The sequence below is a fragment of the Arvicanthis niloticus genome, chromosome 2 (genome assembly GCF_011762505.2).
Source record: "Arvicanthis niloticus isolate mArvNil1 chromosome 2, mArvNil1.pat.X, whole genome shotgun sequence".
NCBI lineage: Eukaryota > Metazoa > Chordata > Mammalia > Rodentia > Muridae > Arvicanthis > Arvicanthis niloticus.
Window position 1 is genome coordinate 110,966,388 of NC_047659.1, and position 22,200 is coordinate 110,988,587.

General features: G+C 37.6%; 1 protein-coding gene across 14 annotated transcripts in view; it reads left to right on the top strand.

Annotated features, from left to right (window-relative positions):
• Macrod2 (mono-ADP ribosylhydrolase 2) overlaps nt 1-22,200 on the top strand; it is a 1,857,339-nt gene that overhangs the window by 381,401 nt on the left and 1,453,738 nt on the right. For all 14 annotated transcript variants that reach the window (XM_076929849.1, XM_076929852.1, XM_076929850.1 and 11 more), the window contains exon 4: nt 16,406-16,435. In XM_076929849.1, coding sequence (XP_076785964.1) covers nt 16,406-16,435 — 30 coding nt within the window. The remainder of the gene's footprint in view (nt 1-16,405; nt 16,436-22,200) is intronic.

The following is a 22,200-nucleotide window of genomic DNA, read 5'->3' on the forward strand; positions in this document are numbered from 1 at the left end:
TGTATTCAGAAGTGGGAAAGGGGGAGGAACTGAAAGAAAGGAATCTGCCATCTTGTCTGTCAGGTCAAATGTCTATAAAATGTATCATAAAGTATCATCAACTTGTAAACATTTTCCTTAAGGAATTTCAAGCATTATGAATGTGATGTTTAAATGGTAAGTTTATTTCTCCATGTGCTTATGTGTTTGTTGTACACATGTGTGCATGTGTGTATAGAGGTCATGAGTTGATATTGGATATTTTCTTCTCTAAGTCTCTTGCTTTAAAGTCAGGGTCTGCCACTGAAGCTGAGCTTAAAATTGTCTAGTCTGGCCAGCAAGCTTCTAGAATATATCTTCCTCTACTTCTTTGATGGCTAAAATTACAGACATCTGTTGGAGCACCAGGCTTTTGTGTAGCTGCTGGGAATCTCAACTTATCCCTTGGTCCTAGCAAAGCAATCTCTTCACCTAGCACCTAGGAAGCCCACCTTCTCATCCATCTTGTAAATGTATCTATTGTTACAAAATAACAATTAATAGATATATTATTCTTACTTGCTATAATGTACCTATTTCATTAATCAATTTATTTCCAGTGTATATTTTAGCCATATAGATTACTTGCTCAACAAATCGTTATTAAATAATTGAATTATAGTATATATATTTAAAAGGTTAATTTACTTTTATTTTTAACTATGTATATATATGGATTTCAGTTTATGTGTATGCATAACATGTATATGTCTGGTTGCCTGTGGAGGCCAGAAGAGGTTATTAGATCTCCTGGAACTGGAGTTTTAAGTGAATCTGAGTAGCCTTATGCTGGTGATGGGAAACAAATGTAGGTTCTCTGCTAAAGCAGCAAATACTCTTAGTTGCCGAGCCATTAATAAAGACCTATATGTTATATTTCTGTAGGATTAAAATAATAACCCTGCCTAAATTACAAATTACTGGTGAAATTAGGGCCCATGCTTCCTTTGGTTGACACCAGATTCGTCATATCCATAGATTATAGGATATCATTTAAAATTATTTTATTAACTTTCTGCTCCCATTTTATTTCTGAGGTTTGGATATTTCAGAATGACTTTTATTTGAAAGTATTTTTAGTAAGTGCTACTTAGTTATCCTGTGAGGTTTATAAAATAATAGTAATAATTTGTAAAAAGCCTCAGTAGTCAGTAATCAGCTTCTCACCAATGATAATACATTTGTCTGAGATTAATATCATTACTTTTCAATGCACTAGAATAAAATTAATCTTTATTATAGAATCCACAGCTGGCCTGATGAGCTGTAACAAGAAAAAAGTAATTACTATATTTGATATCCAGAAAATGCAAATTATATTTTGTCTCCAGTGTACAGAAGACAGAGGGATTTTGTTTATAAATGACTAAATTTGATGTTTACAAAGTTAGATTTTTCTTATATTTCTGATGATAGTTTTTGTGACTTATGCTGACATAAACATTATATACCTATAATTCTGAAATTTTATTCTGTTTATAAATGTTTATATAAATATTTAGAGAAGTGTAGAGTTATAAAATTTAGGAATAGGAAAACTTACTGTTGTTATTGTGAGTTTTTGCTAGCTGAGGTTATAGAAACAGTTTATTGCCTGTTAGCCAAAACACACGGAGGAGAAGCGTGAGAAGAGTGGGTGACAGAAACCCGGGGGTCTGGTTGCTTCACACAATCAACTTCTATTGGTGTATTTCATTATGAACATGTAAGAGTGACATAGTGTATCTCAGGACACCAGTAGAAAAAATCTGAACCATACACTAAATAAATGATAAATATTTGAGGTGATATACATTTTACCTTGATTTAACCATTGCATTGTGTACATGCATGAAAATATCACATTACCATGCTATTATCAATCCTTATGTGGTAGGTAAAGGTAATATAAGTAAAATAAAGTCTTAATCTATTCAGTTTCACTTTCTTGATGAATAATGTATGGGTCATCATTGTCTTGAAGATGATCATTCTTAAACATTGATAATTAATAAACATAAACCCCATGGATATATATATATATACTATATATATATATATATATATATATATATTGTTTACATTGCTTGATTCATAATAATTTTTTATCATTTAAAGTATCACTTTGGCAATGTTAGCATAAATTCAATGTTATAAGTGAGCTTTCCCTAATACGTAATTTTAACTTCTTGGAAAATTAGATTGTGGATTGATATAAAATTTTTAGTAGATGATATGGGGAAAGTATAATTAAAACATTTTTATAATTTTAATTCACATTACACATGTAAATGTAATATAATTAGTTTTTAAAAAAATCAGTTGTACTACATTAATTGTTATTATCATAATTATTGGATTTTTTCTTTATTTGAAATCAGGTTGAGAAAAGTATAGTTCCTTAATAGATAATCTGGTATACCGTGAAAGATTTTAAAGATGGGATTTAATATTTACTGACTGAATGACCTTGGGCAAACAAGTTTAGTCTTGTGATAGATTCAATTTCCTCATTTGTTGTCAATTTACAAGATGGCTTGGGGGATGATGCCAGACAGATAAGCTCATAATCACTGCTCAATAAATAATAGATGCTTAGACCATTGTCATCACAATCTATTTGGTGATCTATTGGTGCTGACCATGCTCATGTGTTCCACCTTGACACAATTACTAATGTGTGTGACTTTGTCCAGGCCTAGGTGACTCAGACTTTATGATGGACATGAGTCATATATAGACTTATTTAACATTTGCAAAGCTGGTCATATCACAAGTCTAATTTACTACAAGTGGTTGCCTCAGAATTGTGTGATGTATTGTATTGGGTGAGTGAGGCGTGGTGAGGAGCCAGTTCTGCTCCTTCATAACGTAGCACATTTTATTTATACAGTAAGAGTCAGACAAACTGGAAAATTAATATGGCTTTAAAATGCGTTTAGATTGGGAAAACTAGTACAAGATCTATTGAATTAAAGTGTAAGTAGAATTGATCTTCCTAGAGAGTGTCTTCATAGACTAGTGTAGTTAATAATAATTAGAAAAAGAGTTAGAAATATATAAAAAAACAAATAGAAATCTGAATATATGTTTTTTATTCTAATCCATATTCTGCCATTTCTGAGTATGGAAATTGTGGATTTGCTTAAGACTGCAAACATTGGAGTAAAGTTACATAAATTCAAAACCAGCACAAATATTTTTATCTTGTACACACACCTCAACCTTCCTGTGTTCTAACCTTTTTATCAAGAAAATAATAAACAATACGCAGTATCTGTGTGTTCAGATTCTTGGAAGCACTAATCTAATTAGTAATGCAGGAGGCATCAAACAAAACAACACTGTAAGCCATCTGTGTGGTGGTTAGGATTTAGGCTTCAAATACAAATTTGAGTGATGATCTGATTATCACTGTTAACCAATGTAGTCCATCTTTCTTTAACTTTCTGCTGCACTTGTGTAAAAGAAAGGGCTACACAGTGAATCCTAGCACACATGGAGGCATTCAAAAGCTGTTTCTAAATGAATAAAAAGAAAAAAGTCAGAATTATTGTAGAAACAAGATATTTAGCCTTGAAAACCCTTATTGAGCGGAAGCATTCTTATGTTTCTTTATTTTTTTTAAATAAACACTTCAGATATTTTTATTAAGTTAATAGCTTCTGAACTTTCTTGTTGTGCTCCTGAAATATGGTTTAAATTCAGAGTGGATTTTATTAGAAAGTCTTCAGTTTGCTTTGAAATTCAAGACCTGTTTCAGTTTATAGCTAGTAAACACAAAAGGTGATTGGACTTTAGAAATAGACCCTTTGGGTTTATGAGATGGGCTGGAGGGAGGGCTAAGTTTATCCCTACAAATAAAGATGGGAGGTGAGACTGACTCCATGGAGTTGTCCTATGATCTATGTCTGAGCACTGTAGCATGTTCCTGCATCGCATACATTACCACCCTCGCACAAAAGTAAGCAAGCAAGCAATCAAACCCAGACCAGACCCTTTTAGTACTTTTGAGGTAAGGCAGGAAGATTAAGAATTCCTAGCACTTGGGAGGCAGAGGCAGAGGCAGAGGCAGAGGCAGAGGCAGAGGCAGAGGCAGAGGCAGAGGCAGAGGCAGAGGCAGAGGCAGAGGCAGAGGCAGAGGCAGAGGCAGAGGCAGAGGCAGAGGCAGAGGCAGAGGCAGAGGCAGAGGCAGAGGCAGAGGCAGAGGCAGAGGCAGAGGCAGAGGCAGAGGCAGAGGCAGAGGCAGAGGCAGAGGCAGAGGCAGAGGCAGAGGCAGAGGCAGAGGCAGAGAGGCAGAGAGGCAGAGAGGCAGAGAGGCAGAGAGGCAGAGAGGCAGAGGCAGAGAGGCAGAGGCAGAGGCAGAGGCAGAGGCAGAGGCAGAGGCAGAGGCAGAGGCCGAGGCAGAGGCAGAGGCAGAGGCAGAGGCAGAGGCAGGAGGCAGAGAGGCAGAGGAGGCAGAGGAGGCCAGAGGAGGCAGAGGAGGCAGAGGAGGCAGAGGAGGCAGAGGAGGCAGAGAGGCGAGGAGGCAGAGGAGGCAGAGGAGGCAGAGGAGGCAGAGGAGGCAGAGGAGGCAGAGGAGGCAGAGGAGGCAGAGGAGGCAGAGGAGGCAGAGGAGGCAGAGGAGGCAGAGGAGGCAGAGGAGGCAGAGGAGGCAGAGGAGGCAGAGGAGGCAGAGGAGGCAGAGGAGGCAGAGGAGGCAGAGGAGGCAGAGGAGGCAGAGGAGGCAGAGGAGGCAGAGGAGGCAGAGGAGGCTAGAGGAGGCAGAGGAGGCAGAGGAGGCAGAGGAGGCAGAGGCAGAGGCAGAGAGGCAGAGGCAGAGGCAGAGGCAGGCAGATTTCTGAGTTCAAGGCCAGCCTGGTCCTACAGAGTGGGTTCCAGGACAGCCAGGGCTATACAGAAAAACCCTGTCTCAAAAAAAAAAAAAAAAAAAAAAAAAAAAATTCATGTTCTAGGACAACTTGGGCTTCATGAAAACCAGTCTCATACAAACAAACACAGGAATGAATGATTGAATAAAGTAAAACAAATCCTTTTAGAACAATATATTTCAAGTTATTTCCAGTTAGAAATTCACACATTTACTTCATGTATATATAATTGAAAACTCCACTGATGTCTTTATATTTAAGTCAAAAGCAGCCAAATGGAATCAAAGCCTCAATCACATGACAGAACACTTTGGTTCAGGTTATTAATGGTCAAAAGCTAATACTGATGTTTCAGGCACCACTAAAATTATATTATTCATGACAAATTATGATTAGTTATAGCACATATTTCAATGATTTCACTTTAATAATTTCATTAAACATTTAAACGTGAAAATACATATGCCCTGTGACTCATAAGCATCTTGTAGGATTTATTTATAAAATTAATCAGTATCACTTTGTAGACACACAGATGCAAGTATGTTTATGAATGAACTGTTCATAGGTAATGGAAAAATACTGGAAACAATCCATGTAGCCATATAATACGAGTGGTTTTATGCAGACATTGTTTTGCAGCAAGGTCTCACTTTTTAGCCCTGGCTGGCCTAGAATTCGGTATGTAGACCTGATGGTTCTCGAATTTTGAGAGATCCACCTGCCTCTGCCTCTTAAATGGTAGGTTTAAAGGTGTACACTATCACACTTTTAATCTTATACAAGCTCTGAAACATTGTATTGATATATGCTCTTTTCTTAGAGCCATAAAATACTCATAAATAGCAGCCATTCTGGATTTCTGATGGGGTTGAAGACTTATAGTCTCATAGCCAATCCTGGCTATTTACTTTGAGAGAAAAGATTTGAGGGGATAATTAAAGATTTGAGGGGATGGTTTCAGCTGACGTTCATTCTAAAGCCAAAAAAAAAAAAAAAAAAAAAAAAAAAAAAAAAAAAAAAACAGGTTCAGGACTAAGTCTTTTACTTAGGAGAGATGACAGAGGTTCTGGTGATGGACTGGGTATTAGGTCTATCTTGTACCTTACTGTCACAAATTGGTATAGTTATGCTCTACTTGTATTTTAAGAGAAAAGTTTTATTTTACCAGGAAGGGTGATATGTAGGAGGAGCTAAGGTGGGAGGAGTAAAGAGAGGAAGAGGAGGAATAAGGAGAGGAGGAAAAGAAGGAGAGGAGGAGCTAGGTGACAAGAGTGACAAGAGAGAGGTGGGGGGGGGGGGACATGGAGGCATGTCTCTGCCAGTCAAAGATAGTTGATATATTTAGGTTGGGTATTGGGTTACACTTCTGATTGTATGGGCATCTTGTTATTGAGCATTACCAAACTTATAAAGCCTTTGTTTAACATTAAAAAAAAAACTGTATAAAAGCAAAAAGGAGAAGGGGAATAAAATAGGGGTTTTCTAGGGAGGGGAAATGGGGAAAGGGGATGGCATCTGAAATGTAAATAAAATATCCAATAAAATAAATAAAGAATGAAAGAAAAGAAAATGTTGTTGCATGGCAATTTTATTTTGTAATAATTCATAGATACTTCCCTTGCATGTATATATTTGTCTAAATGTATGTGTTTACTGGAATGGTCCATAAGTTGGGCTTTAATCTACTTTCTTTTTTATATATTATTTGTGAAAGTATTGTTAATTCTCTAATATGCTACAATGTAGTTATATGTGTCTTACTGTATTTCTATGTTTGAATTAATAAAAAAGTTTCTTGTATTGCTTATTTTCCCAAATTAAAACATAAGGACAGGATGAAGCCTTATATAATTTAAGGTAGGAGGGTCTGTGAATATGGATATGATATTGGCTAGCCACCTATAGTGCCCAGCCTGTATAAACTATGTTCAATCAAGGTCCCAAGAGAATTCAGATCAAACAAATTAGGATAACTTAAAAAGGAGACTTGTTTACATAGTAGTTAGGTCTAAGATTTAGGGCCAGATGTTGATGAGGACTTTAAGGAATTGTTCAAGAACCAGAGGGCTACCAACAGCATGGCTGTTGCCACTACAGGCCAAAGAGCTGAGGGAAGGTGCAGGTTATCAGAACCTAAGAGAAAAAAGGCTTGTTGTAAACTGAGGCATTGTGATTAGTAACCTTCACTAAAGGGGCATAATGAGTGAACCCTCAGAAGGTGACCCAGGGGAGTAAAACCTAGCAACTCATTCTTATTGCTCTCATCATCTCATGCCTTGGGCAGGGGCAGGGGGAGGGGCTTGGCTAAACCCAGCAAGAACCAGAGTAAGAGAAGGCATGGGATTAGGTAGAGAACAGGGGACACCAAGAATGGACTCTGCAAAGTAGTGAGCAGGCACAGAATAGCATACTTCTTTTTCATTGAAATCCGCATAATCTGGAAGAGAGTTAACAGTTAAAATATGAACAATGCTGATATCCATTCTCCTTATGGACTTCAATAATTGAATCTTTAATGAACCTTGGCCCAAAGATAGAACTTTAAAAAGAATCTGAAAAAGGCCTGTTCCTGGCTCTACTCTCTATACCAGTACTTTCTACCCCTAATCCCAGTGATAGCACAGAATAATAGGTCAAGTCAGTATGACTAGGGAAATGGAGTTCTCCAAAATGGAATGGGCCATTGCATTGCAAGATATTAGGGTAGGTCTGGATGCTGTTAATGGTATGTGTCAAAGTGTATGGTAGTAAAGGTCACAGCTTAAAGACAAAGCCTTCTCTCAGCCTCAGCATGACAGTCACTTAGATCAGGACTCTCACTCTCCTGCACAAAGCTGCAGTGTGATTATTATTTTTATCAAATAACTGAAGAGTAAACAGAAAATCTAAGAGTTAGCTAATCAGTTGGACTTCAAGAAACTTGCTCAATGTCAACGGTAGACTCTAAGTTTGGATCCAGATTTGCTAGGTCCCATCTGAACACAGCTATACTGGAGTCCTCTAATTTTTCCTAGAAATGTGTTTCTTTTCCTTCATCTTCCTTTTATTGCACTACACATTTAGTAAATATTTATCCAATACTAGGTAACTGAATCACATGTGTTTTACTGATTCCAACAAAAGTGAACTCTACCTTGACTGATTTTTCAACTTCATAGATGTGAAAGGGAAGTCCACCAGTCAACCATCCTTCCCTGCTCTGGTTGTTCTGCCTCAATCTTTTCATTCATTTACTATCACTGGAAATTATCATTTTGACTCATTTACTTTGATATAAACTATGTTATAAAATAAATCCTTCAAAATATCTTTTATTGCAGAGATAAATAAAGGGTATATAATTATAAGGGAGATAAAATAAAAAAACAAAGGAACTGTAAAAAAAAGTCTTTTTTTTTAAGGTACTGGGTGGTTTTGCTTTTTATTAATTTTATTTTTTTTACTTATACTTTACATCTCACTCACCTCCTCCCACAATCCTTCCCCCATCCCCTTCTGCTTCTCCTTTGAATGGGTAGCCCTCCTTTGGATATCCCCCCACCCTAGCATTCAAATCTCTGTGAGGCTGCTTCCTCTCCCATTGAGGCCAGACAGGGCAGCTCAGCTAGAACATATCTCATGTACAGGCAACAGCTTTTGGGCTAGCTCCTGCTCCAGTTGTTTGGGACCCACATAAAGACCAAGCAGCACATCTGATCATATGTGCAGAGAGCCCTAGGGCCAGCCTTTGTATGTTCTCTGGTTGGTTGTTCAGACTCTGAGAGCCCCAAGGATCCAGGTTAGTTGACTCTGTTGGTCTTCCTGTGGAGTTCCTATTCCCTTTGGGGGGGGGGACCACAATAATTCTTCCTCTCCTCTTTCTCCTCCTCCTCCTCCTCCTCTTCTTCTTCTCCTTCTCCTTTTCCTTTTTCTCCTTCATCTCTTCTCCCCGTCCCCTCCCTCCCCTCCCTCCCCTCCCTCCTTTCCTCCTCCTCCTCCTCCTCCTCCTCCTCCTCCTCCTCCTCCTCCTCCTCCTCCTCCTCCTCCTCCTCCTCCTCCTCCTCCTCCTCCTCCTCCTCCTCCTCTTCTTCTTCTTCTTCTTCTTCTTCTTCTTCTTCTTCTTCTTCTTCTTCTTCTTCTTCTTCTTCTTCTTCTTCTTCTTTTTCTTTCATATTGGCTGGTTTTATTGAAACAAATTAGCCAGCCCCCCTAAAATATATGTATATAAGGTTACCTCCTGGTCAAGTGTACATTTAATTAGCTAAAAGTATATCATATGCTCTCAGATTAAAAACATCTTTTAGTTTTCAAATGAAAATTGGTTTGTCATTAAAACTTCTCTTGTCAAATACAAGTTAAAACTCCTATTCGTTTCTTGTATTGCTACAGCTATAATAGATTTAACTTATACCTCCCCTACCCCACTTAGAGATGCTATCCATTAATTGTTTGGAAAACCCAAGACTGGGTTACTCAAGTAATCCAATTTTTGTAACTGAGCCAGTATTATCATTATGGAAATTACAATTGATCCAGGACATACTGTCAAGAGGATGAGCCTGGCATAGGGATGAGGATGCTGCACTGGCTGATTGTGTGTTAGCTGCCTTCATTATGGAATGTTAGGAGCTACCTGCTAACGCTTCTGTTTTCTTCATCATCAACTTAGTGATTTTCAGTACAGTGGTATTCAGTCGACTTTGTGCATACTACCTGTGTACTTTTGAACTTGGGGTATACACACACATGTACACAGGTGCTTGCACACATGTAGCAGTGAGAAGATGGTACTATTAAATATTTAAATTGATTTTACTGCTCATCCTCCTGTCTGGTTCTAGACAAGTATCTCAGAACTCGGTCCTCTTGAACTCTTCTTTTCTTTTCTTTTCTTTTCTTTCTTTTCTCTTCTCCTCTCTTCTTTTCTTTCCCCTCCTCCTCCTTCTCCTCTTTCTTCTCTTCCTCTTCCATCTCTTTTTTTAAAAAGGTATTGGGCCAATTAAGCATTCTCCAAGGTTGCTGAGCACCCAAAGTCAGCCTGTGAGGAAAGCTGACAAGACAGGCAGCTATATCTTCTGTGCACTTCAGTCAGGATGATTCTGTCCTGTATTATTACATTTTGTTAATAATTCCAAGCAACTCTTGTAATTTGTGGTGCCGTTGCACATCTTTATCAGCGCTGGGGGCTTCTGTATTGTACTTTTGGCTTCATGGTAAGTTTCAGCTTCTTCAAGTCATACAGACTCTGGAATAATCAATGGTTCCTTTGACTTCTGCAGTAAGAATGAAAGGTAAAGTATTTATCATGTGTCTCTACCTGCTTTCTATATGTGAAGCACTTAAGCCTGTTCTTAATTTTCTTTTTGACAGCTTCAAAGCAGGAAATCATACTCTTGGCCCTACCTCCTGGCACTCTGTAGAATTTGTTTGGAAGGTGTAAATCTAGTATAGTATAAGCTAAGGTCTTTTGCCAAACTGATGGCTGCATTTGTCTGTGTGACTTGTTCTTCCATAGATGTCAGTGGACTTGGTCACTCCTGATATGAAAGCATGTGTTCTAGAGTCCGACACGTGCTTCGGGTTTCATTTTATTTTTTCAGCATTTCCTACTCTGAACTTCAAAGCACAGGAAATAAAATATGTGTTGTTAAAAAGGGTGACATTTCTTTTATAATAGCATGTTTTGAATGAAATTGTTATTCTAAGTAGAGCTCCTGGGAAAGTTGTTGCCAACAATAATTTTGACATCTCATGTGCTCCATTGTAATAAGAATAAATAAATAGAACTAGGTGGTCAGGATTCTGTTCAGATGAAAACAAGTATAATTTCCTGTGTAATATGATGAAAAGCAAACAAAAGCCCTGTGCAAACACTTCTGATGAATGTTTAAAGACTGGTCTCCCAGACTGTTACTTGTTTGACAAGATAGTTTAGGGTGAGATAGAAATGAAGCAAGAAAACAAATAATTACTGTGGAGATAAGAGACTTGATTCTTTCAGACTCATGAACTATAAGAAGCATTCAAATAGTGTAAAAAATGCTGCTGAGACTAGAGAGATGGCTCAGTGGTTAAGATCACTGGCAGATTCAAATGGCGGTTAACAACTGTTTGTATTGCCAGTCCCAGAGAATCTGACATGCTATTCTGGCTGCTATGGGCATCAGGCACACTTATGATACCCAGACACATGTGCAGGCAATATGCCCATATGCATAAGTAAGTAAGTAAGTAAGCGAACAAATAAAAATTTAAGAAGTAGCATTGGGAAGATGGTTCAGTGGATAGAGATCTTACAGTTGAGCCTGCCTACTGTGATTTGATTTCAGGGACTCAGATAGCAGGAAGAGAGAACCAATGACCTCAAATTGTCCATTGACTGACACAAGCATGTGCCTGTACCCTGCCACTGACTCTAAATTATAGCAAGAGATGTAAATACATTTACTCTAAAAAATGAATGTGAATGGTTGGATAAGATCATTGGACAGGGTTTTGTTGCACAGAGCAGTCAATACTGACTGGTCTTAGATCCAGAAATACAAGTTCAAGGTGGCTACCATGGTATTAATGTTGCTGCCTTCCCGCACCGTGACCAAAACCTTAACTCATGCATAGTACACTTTGCACTGGGTGTCGTCCATTGTCTCCAGAATCTTTCTCAGATGAGAAAGATTACAGTTATGTTTTTTTATTAGCGAGTCAGAAGAATTCGAATCCTGTTCTCTGTACCTGGGTGACTCTGTTTTCTGGCAGAAGATAAATGAGATAATGGCAACCTGCTCACATCCATCAGTTGTTTAGTAACTGATGTAGAATTAAAATCTAGGTGGCTGGGCCTCCAGGCCAGTGCTTTTATGATTTGTCCCACAAGGCTGATTATAAGCTTTTTTATTTTAATTTCTTTTGTTACTAATCTCTTCTAAAGGAGACATACATACCATGCACTATTTAGGAGAATATTTTTAAAGGAACAAAGTAGTTTTACACCAACTTTATTTTAAACTAAAATTGTGCATTATTGGAAATTACTATATTCTTTCATTATTTAAGATGATTAGCACAAGAAAGGACTGCTTACAATGTACTTCTAAAATTTTTGGTTTAATACACTAAGTGTGAATATTTACACATATAAAAATTTGGTAAGTTTAATTAAAAATTTAAATTTGGGTTTAAAAGGAACAAGAAATTTCCACAAGCATTACATTTGATCACTTGTATAATGTGCACGTTAATTTTGTGTCAACTTGATACAACCTAGGGTCTTCTGGGAAGAGGGACCCTTAGTTGAGAAAATGCCTTCATTAAACTGGTCTGTAGGGTGCCACCAATGGCATATGTGTAGGAAAGCAAGCTGAGCAAACCCTGTAGAGTAAGTCCTCCAAGGTCTCTACTTTAGTTCCTGTCTCCAGGTTTCTGCTTTGAGCTCCTGCCCTGTCTTCCAACAATGATATGACTACTGGGTTGGATGAACCAAGTTCCTTTAGAAAGCAAGTATGAGTGTGTTTGTAATAGATTATTTTAGAGAATTTAAAATGTTCTGCCTAGTGAGCATGTGTAGAGAGGAGTTCCTAAATCTTACTGTAGAAACAGTGGGGTCATGTTCGTAATGTTTTTTATCCTGCCTCTTGCCCTCCACCATGATGTTCTAGGAATAGCCCAGAACAGGATCATCAGTCATCCTGGCAAGACATTTTGATGGGTCTAGATACATTTCATATGCTTTGAATTATAAGCATTTCTTTATTTTAATTGGATACTTTATTTATTTACATCTCAGATGTTATCCCCTTTCCCCATCTCATCCCCAATAAGCCCCCTATCCCATCCCTCCCCCTTCCTTTTGCTTTTATACCATTTTAATTACATGCAAGAATTAAAGTCAGTTCTATAAGCATTTCAAGTAAATTTTAAGAGCTCTGTAATAGGTCTTGATTTTAAAGAATAAGTCCAGCCAAAGATTGGTTCTTCTAGATTTTAGCAAATAAGTACTTTTTATCTGAAACAAGAATTAACTAAACCTGTCAATTATCTCACAATTTAAAACATGTATTTAGAATTTTTTTGGTACAGAAGTAGCCACTGAGTCCAGATCTCATTTTCAAGGAGCTCCTTATTTAATTGGGATATGTATTAATTTATTAGAAATAATTAAGAAGAAATTAGATAACCTGGAACTCACAAAAACCATTTTTCATTTTTTTAAAATGGAAGAAGTATTAATGCCTAGTGAGTGTTGGATAGTAATTAAAGTGTTTTGTGGAGGCAAAGTAATATTAGAAGTCACAATAAAAATTCACTTTACATATTTTTGGCAATTTTATGGGAGAAAATGACTTCTATATTAGTGTTCCAGATAGGCTCATCTAGACATGAACACACATTGACATAAGATGACTTGATGGTTGGCAAGGATGAAGAGTCTAAATCCTACTCCTCATCTGCTGGACACATGCCTGGTTAAACAGATGGACTCTGGATGGGGCTCTTGAAACATACAGTTTCCACCTTTATTGATGAATGATAGATGAAAATACACTTCAACCTGTTACTGCGTTCCTTGGAATGAATGATGCTTTCAGTGGAGAACTATTACTTATCTTTGTTTTTTATTTATTGTTGGAAATACATTTTCCCCTTATGATTGAATATATGAAAGTTGGAAGAAAGCAGATGGAACTTCAGATGCCTGGGAAACCCACAGACAGGAAAGTCATTTTCAGTTTAATAGGGTGGTTAGAGAAGCAGGTATGTGGGGTGCCATATGGTTTTATAAATGCGATAAGATTTGAGGAACTGGCTGGGGTAACCAAGAGATATGAGTTGACCATGTAATTCATCTTCCAGGGAAGAGGAGACATGAAGATTCTTATCACTGTATTCAGGCTCCTGCAGCAAACTGACCTTCTCAGGGCTAGACCTGGGGCAAGATGTTAAGCTATAGTTTGTGTTTGTGTAATACCACATCTTTTCAGGGTGACACCAAAGGGGTCTGTATGTGAATGGAAGGATGACATCAGAAAACAGTTCAGTTTCTGATTTGCTAGTGGCACATCTATTCTACCTGTGTTTTTGAGAAAGCACTAATGGGTGGGAGAACCATAATTAGATAGCTCTATACTTGGAAGGCCACATAAGACAGAGTTTGATGCTTCGATACTGAAATAATGAAAGGACCTTCCAAAGCATTTGCTCCACATGCATTTTTATGCTACTCTCTTTAGTGTTGGCGTAATTAGCAAGGCAACACACATTTAGTCTAATTGAACTATGAATATGGGCACATGTTCCTCACGCGATCCATTATTTATTGATTGAATTATTAATACTAATGACTAATAACATTTGCTCCTCTTAAGTTATGGCAATGCATGATTTATGAAATGCATACAAAAATTCAAGCAAAAGACTCCTGTTTCCTAAACAATTATTTAAATTTTTGTTAACTCAGTTTTCTCCACAAAAAGGAGGAAGCTTTTGATTACCACCTGGTTTCACAATACTGCTGAAAAATGTTTTTATAACATGCATAAACAGTGCCAATAATATATAAGTGACAGAATAAAGTTCAATGCACTATATTGACTTATTGATAGTAAGCCTATAATTTAATGTAAGAGCCATCTCTTTAGCCCATACAGTGTATGCTGAATTTTAACCTAAGGTTATGTTTGCATATACATAAGGATAACATTGTTTATTATTTCAGCCAATTGTCTTCAATACAACCTTCAAAAATGTTTACTTCTTTAGTGCAGCACAAGTGGATTTTTCTTTTACTTAGTTTTGTTCTTTGACTATTTCTTTTTTCCTAAGACATTTTTTATTGATATTTTCAAATATTTTAAAAACTAAAATTTTGTATTCAAATTTTGCTTGTTGTAGAAAATATAAACATAAATATCCAGAATGCATCTATAGATATATTTTAAAAATCTCTAAAAATTAAAATGAAATAGTCAAGCAATGATGTTAACAAAAGACAGAAAATGAGAAAGATAAGCCAAGAAAAGAGAGAGAGAGAGAGAGAGAGAGAGAGAGAGAGAGAATATATTTATATATTTATATATTTATTGTTCCTGGGCAAAAATCATGATTCTAATTTATCAGGAACGTATGACATGTGACATTTTCTAATAAGTAGAAACTTCTATGTGTCTTACAGAAATCTCAAAGCTTTACTGCCTTAAAGATCAATGTTTTTTTCTTTGACTATTTCTTATATGTACATAATGTGTCCTGATTCCTCCCTGTGAACCTCCTGTATTTCTATTTTTTTCCCTTTTTTTTTTTTTTTGTTTTCCTTTTTTTTGTTTTGTTTTGTTTTTTGTTTTTCGAGACAGGGTTTCTCTGTGTAGCCCTGGCTATCCTGGAACTCACTCTGTAGACCAGGCTGGCCTTGAACTCAGAAATCCGCCTGCCTCTGCCTCCCAAGTGCTGGGATTAAAGGCGTGCGCCACCATTCTTTCCCATTTTTTAACATCCTTTTTTCATCCCTCTCAGTTTCCTGACTGGATTCATAAGTTTTGGTTTGATGTATGACCCATTTAGTTTAAACAGGGCCATCTGTGTAATCACTGGATAGAGCTCTCCACCATAGTCCTGAGGTAACTAGTGGGCTCACAACAGAAGACAATGACTCCCCATCTACCCGACTGTGCCCAATGAATGTTTTTCATCAATGAAGGATATAGCATCTTGCACTTCTCTTTCAGCTGTGCCTTGCTGTTGAGTTTGTTGTTGTGCAAACCTAAAGCACACACCTACATAGTGAGGTCATGGTTGCAATGTCTGTGTCTCATCCAGAAGATATATTTCAACCTTTCTCCTTCTTTTTTTTTTTTTCTTTTTTGGCTTCTATACTCTTTCTGCTCCCTTCTTACAATATTCCCTTCGCCTTAGGGTAGGTGATATAAATATCTTGTTTAAGATTAATTCCATGGAACTTTCTTAAATCTATTTGCCTTCCAGGAATACATGGGCTGAATTTCTGAATAAATCAGTGAGAATTCACAAATCTCTGTTTAACATTTCTATCTCCCTCCCAAATAGAGTCTCTATAAAGAAATGAATCTGCTGCTCTAGTAAAAGTTTGACTTATTCTTATTACAGCAAAAATGTCTTGAGATTGTTTTGTTTGATGGTGGTTAATTTAATTTAATTTATCATTATATTTTCTTGTTACATTGTCCTTTGAAATCACTGAAATTGCCTAAGTAGCATTGTTGTATCTATACTTCATAAAATGGAAAACTCAGATCAATTTAGATATAGATGGAGGATGAAAAAGATTTCAATATGTACTTAATGTTGTTACAAGGAAGTGTATAAAAATAGCCATTTGCAGAGAAAAGGGAGATAAAATAGGGAAACATTAATTTTCATACTATGGTATGATAGTGATAAAGTCTGTTCTTATATGAAAACACTGATTTTCTGTATATGTGTTTGAATAAGATGCGTGATCATTATTAGTTTCTGCTTCTACTGTTTTGATAAATTGTGTCTCCTGTACATTTTAAAAATATAACTTCTTTTCTTTTCTTTGACAGCAAATGCCAGTCTTCTTGGAGGAGGTGGTGGTAAGTGTGGAATATGGCTTAACTTCAAGTACATTTTCATTACATTAACCAGGAGATGATCAGCAAGCTATATGATGCTACAGCAAGCTAATTTTGCTATAGTTATCACCTACAAAACTAATATTCCAGAAAATAGTTTATAACAGAAATGCTGTTGCTTGGTTGGTTGGTTTGAAGAATTTTAACTGGCATAAAAATACGTTCACAACTGAGTTGCTTCTTCTTACTTTTGATGTAAGGGATACAGGCAGCTGTAATCTGTTGATGTGGACATATACACAGCAGATGAGAGCTACTGCTAGTATGAATGCTAAGGTGGCAATATTTTGTAGGCTCTGTGTTCTTTTCTTTTTAACCATAATTGCTTGGTTTTGCTTTTCATGACTTTGTACCTAGAGATCTTAATATCCCATCTGCTTCTTTGGAAAACTACAAGAGAAATTACTTTTGATGCTATACTTTTTGTGTGTTAGGTAAGAGAAGAAAGAGAGAGTTATCAAAGTGAAATGGGAGGGAGAGATTCCCATACTGCAAATTTTTTAACATGATAGAGTCCATCATCTATGGTTTTATCTTCAGGAATAAGAATGGTTTTGTAGCTGCAGTATGTATAATATACCGGGGAGAATAGGGTACTTCCAGAGACTGGCATAGTTCTTTCCTCCCTCCCTCCTTCCCTCCCTCCCTCCCTCCCTCCCTCCCTCCCTCCCTCCCTCTCTCCCTTCTTTCCTTCCTCCCTTCTCCTCCTTCATTTCCTCCTTTTCCTCCTCCCACTTCTCCCTGTTTTGTTCTTGTTTTTCATTTTCATGTAGATGGCAGGTAGTCAGTAGGACTGGGTATCACATTAAGGCCTTTAAAAAATGTCCTGGCCGTAATAGAAGATTCTAGTATAAATTTTATTCAGAAATTAAAAACATAATCATTGTTCAATTTGAATGGAACCTTGGAATTTGGAATGATGAAAAAGGGTTTAAAGTAGAAAGTGCTGCTTGCACTGTGACATGTCACTGCATGTCCTGTAGTCGGATGCCATGAGAGTGTGGGATTGAAGTTGGTTCTTGTGCAAACAACACGAGAGGGCTACTACCTTAGGGAAGTGTTATGATGACTTAGCAAGAATGTCTGCCAAGAGATAGAATAGTAGGGGACTAATAAGTGTCTATTTTGTCTTCATCAAATTATTTTTAAAAATATTATTGCCAATGAGAAACATTGGTTTCTGTGACACGCCTCCTAACCCCCTCTCCCACCCAATACAATCCCGCCCCCCCAAAAAACCCCAAACAACAAAACAACCAGTTAGATAAGGAGCCAAAGGAGAGAATCTTTGAAAATTGTGATGAGGATGCTGAAGTGTTGCTCTTCAGTTGGGGAGTAGGGAGTGGGGGGTTGGGGTGGGAGTGGGAAAGGACTCAGTCATCTTTAAGGGACTGGCCAATAAAGTTTGACCAATACACTCAAATGAGTGAGTGTAATAGGCATTCATTTTTTGAAATTACCAAATAATCAATAAAAATATTATGTTGGGAAAAATCTACAGTTCTTTTTATCATATATTTTATTGTATTTTCAGAACCTCTGAAGGAAATTTTTTTCTTAGGGCCTAGAATCTTGGTAATTCTTCCCTAGGTATAGAATGAGGAAAAAATTCTTAAGATAAATTGCTCGTAGGAGTAATTTTCTTGCAAGTCAGGTTAGTATTTTAGGAGACCTGGCTAATATGGTTAAAGTGTAAAATTAAAATGGAGTTTACATGAACACATTTATCTGCTTATGGCAACCAATTAGGTAGATGATTCAGAATTTATTGCTTTTACTTTATTTTTAAAGAGTGAGTCAACCAATTTTATTAGTTAAAATCACTTTAGCTACTTCTGATGGATAAGAGCCGCCAAACAATTACACTTTAAAGATTAGCAGTGCACTTGTGTGTCACATGACTGTGTGCTGCAGGTAGACTGGAATAGTTTCATAGGAATCCATGATGTCATTGAACATCATATTCTTATTTCTGTGTTCTCTCCTCCCAGCTTGCAGTTTCAGGAACTCTGGGTTTGTGAAGACTTCTGGTGTTCTAGCCATCATAAGTAGAGTTTAGACAAGGATGAACCAGAAAGGCAAAAACTGAAATGTGGTTTGGGGGATGAGTGAATTATTATTTTTTCTTTAAGCAACAGATTTCCATGAAATCTCACATTATACTGAATTTGGTAAAATATTCATTCCACGGTCTTAGTAGAGCTTGATATTAGGAAGCAATATGCTCACCACAACACATTTATTCAGGTTACTTCAGAGGAAGAGGAAGAAAGGTTGAGTGTTGGGGACCGCACTAGCCCCAAGTTGGGGCGGCCAAAATAAATGTTGCAGCCCAGGCAAAATGTTGAGGCCCGGGCCGGCCCACGTTTGGGCGGCCACTGTATCCCGGCCCAAGCTGCTGCTCCGGTCTGCAGGTCGGGTTTCAGCAAGAGCGAGGGTGAGGGCAGACTCTACCTAATGTCTGATGTGTATGAATCTCTCTCTGGTCTGATGTCTGGTTCTGTCTTCTATAGTCTGATTCTAAGCCACGCCTCTAAGTTACACCTTTAATCATGCCCTTAGGTCTTGTCTCTAACTCTGATCTCTATACTTCTAAGTCACACACCTTTAATCTCACACACCTTTAATCTCAAGGTATCTAAACCAAGATTATCGGAGTGTTCTCAGCTGTTGTAGGCTATTGTAATTCAAGTCTCATGTCAGGGTATATGGCTCAAGATGGCTGCAAAGCTGATAGCCGCTTTCTGCTAAAAGTCGGCCCCCAACAGTTGAGTGAGCAATAAACTACATACATGCATCTACCATAATGAACGCTTTTCTGTTCTTAGATTTATTTACACACTCCTAGAATTGTCAAAATTGTTCTCAAATACAAACTTGCTTTTTGGAAGGTTTTATTTAAAAAATTGAACTTAAGGGACATTTTTAGCTTTCTCTGTATCAAATTTTGACCTCTGATTCTGTGACTAATCTTTGGAATCCTTTCTTTGATATTTGCAAATAACAGCCTCTAATTATCCAATAAAGAACAGCTATTGCATGGACTTTCAGATTACCAGTGCAGACTGAATACAAATCTCTACATCAGCTGCCTGTTTCAGGTTCTCTCATTCATTGTCCCTAATATCAGGAAAGTATGCCCATACATTGGAAAAATAAATCTAAGATAGATTGACCTTGAAACACAAGACTTAAAGCAGGGCATAATCCAAGGTCAATCTATCTTAGAAACCATTACAGTACATGCTCAGTCATCTGTACCATGGATGTCTTGTATGCACAGGGTTCTATTTTAGAACATATAATAAAACAATCATCTACTATCACCTGAGTTTTTGATCTTAGCCATTCTGACTGGTGTGAGGTGGTATCTCAGGGTTGTTTTGATTTGCATTTCCCTGATGACTAAGGATGTTGAGCATTTCTTAAGGTGTTTCTTGGCCATTCGAGTTTCCTCAGATGAGAATTCTTTGTTTAGCTCTGTACCCCATTTTTAATAGAGTTATTTGGTTCTCTGGAGTCTAATTTCTTGAGTTCTTTGTACATATTGGATATTAGCCTTCTATCAGATATAGGATTGGTAATGATCTTTCCCCAATCTGTTGGTTGCCGTTTTGTCTTAATGACAATGTCCTTTGCTTTACAGAAGCTTTACAATTTTATGAGGTCCCATTTGTCAACTCTTGATCTTAGAACATAAGCCATTGTTGTTCTGTTCAGGAACTTTTTTTCCCCTGTGCCTAGGTATTCGAGGGTCTTCCCCACCTTCTCTTCTATTAGTTTCAGTATATCTGGTTTTATGTGAAGGTCCTTTATCCACTTGGACTTGAGCTTTGTACAAGGGGATAAGAATGGATTGATTTTCATTCTTCTACATGTTGACCTCCAGTTGAGCCAGCACCATTTGTTGAAAATTCTGTCCTTTTTCCACTGGATGGTTTTGGCTCCTTTGTTAAACATCAAGTGACCATAGGTGTGCGGGTTCATTTCTGGATCTTCAATTCTATTCCGTTGATCTTCCTGCCTGTCTCTGTACCAATACCATGCAGTTGTTATCACTATTGCTCTATAGTACAGTTTGAGGTCAGGGATGGTGATTCCCCCAGAAGTTCTCGATGATGTGGAGAAAGAGGAACACTCCTCCATTGTTGGTGGGATTGCAAGCTGGTACAACCACTCTGGAAATCAGTCTGGCGGTTCCTCAGAAAATTGGACATAGCATTACCTGAGGACCCAGCTATACCACTCCTGGGCATATACCCAGAAGATGCTCCAACATATAACAAGGACATATGCTCCACTATGTTCATAGCAGCCTTATTTATAATAGCCAGAAGCTAGAAAGAACCCAGATGTCCCTCAACAGAGGAATGGATACAAAAAATGTGGTACATTTACACAATGGAGTATTACTCAGCTATTAAAAATAATTAATTCAAGAAATTCTTAGGTAAATGGATGGAACTAGAAAATATCATCCTGACTGAGGTAACCCAATCACAAAAGAACATACATGGTATTTACTTACTGATAAGTGGATATTAGCCCAAAAGCTTGAAATAGTCAAGATTCAACATGTAGCTCATGAAGAAGGAAGAACAAGTGTAGATGCCTCGGTCCTACTTAGAAGGAGTAACAAAATACTCAAGGGAACAAATATGGAGACAAAGTGTGGGACAGAAACTGAAGGAGGGGCCATCTGGAGACCATTCTACCTGGGTATCCATCCCATGTGCAGTTACCAAAGGTAGACACTGATGTGGATGTCAGGAAGTGCATGCTGATAGGAGACAGATATAGCTGTCTCCTTAGAGTTTTGCCAGAGTCTGACATATTCAGAAGCAGATGCTCACAGCTAACCACTGATCTAATCAAGGCGCTCCCAATGGAGAAGTTAAAGAGAAGACTGAAGGAGCTGAAAAGGTTTATGGTCCCATGAGGAAAGCAACAATACCAACAAACCAGAGCTCCCCAGGGTCTAAATGACCAGCCTGGGAGCATAGGAAGGGACCCATGACTCCATTTGTATTTGTAGGGGAGGATGGCCTTGTTGGACATAGGTGGGAGAGGAGATCCTTGGTCCCATGAAGGCTGAACCCTACTGAGTGGGGGGGGGGGGAATTTCAAGGGTGGGGACGTGGGAGTTGGGGGGTAGGTGGGGGCATATCCTCATAGAATCAGGAGGAGGGGAGATGGGATAGGAGGTTCCTGGGTGGTGGGGGGAAAGGGGTAAGGGAATAAAATCTGAAATGTATATATAATATCCAATAAAAAATTAAAAAATTAAAAATAATAAAGCAATCATCATGGACAGCTTTAAATTTTATGGAACAGCACAATTAGTAGGAATTTACAACTAAAATTAAAGAATAATTTCTCAGTTTCATCCAGACCATTATATAATAGACAAGAACAAACTTTATCATTTATGCATAATTAACATGAAGCTGAGCTGGTGAGTGGACCAGTCCAGGGTATTGTTCATAGTTTTTTCTTCCGTGTTAGTCTGTCGAAGCACCTGAAGCATGGAATATTAGCCATTTAGAGTGATAGTTCCCCAAAGTGCAAATGAATGTTGTTGGTTTGCACCATGATTTTGTTTGCCATTGTAATTATTTCTGCATCTGTGATAAAAACTCTATATGAAACACGTATGTGTGATCACATTCAAATTTTATAAAGTATTCTTGAGAAGTCTATGCCAGATTGAGTTTAAAAAGCCTGAG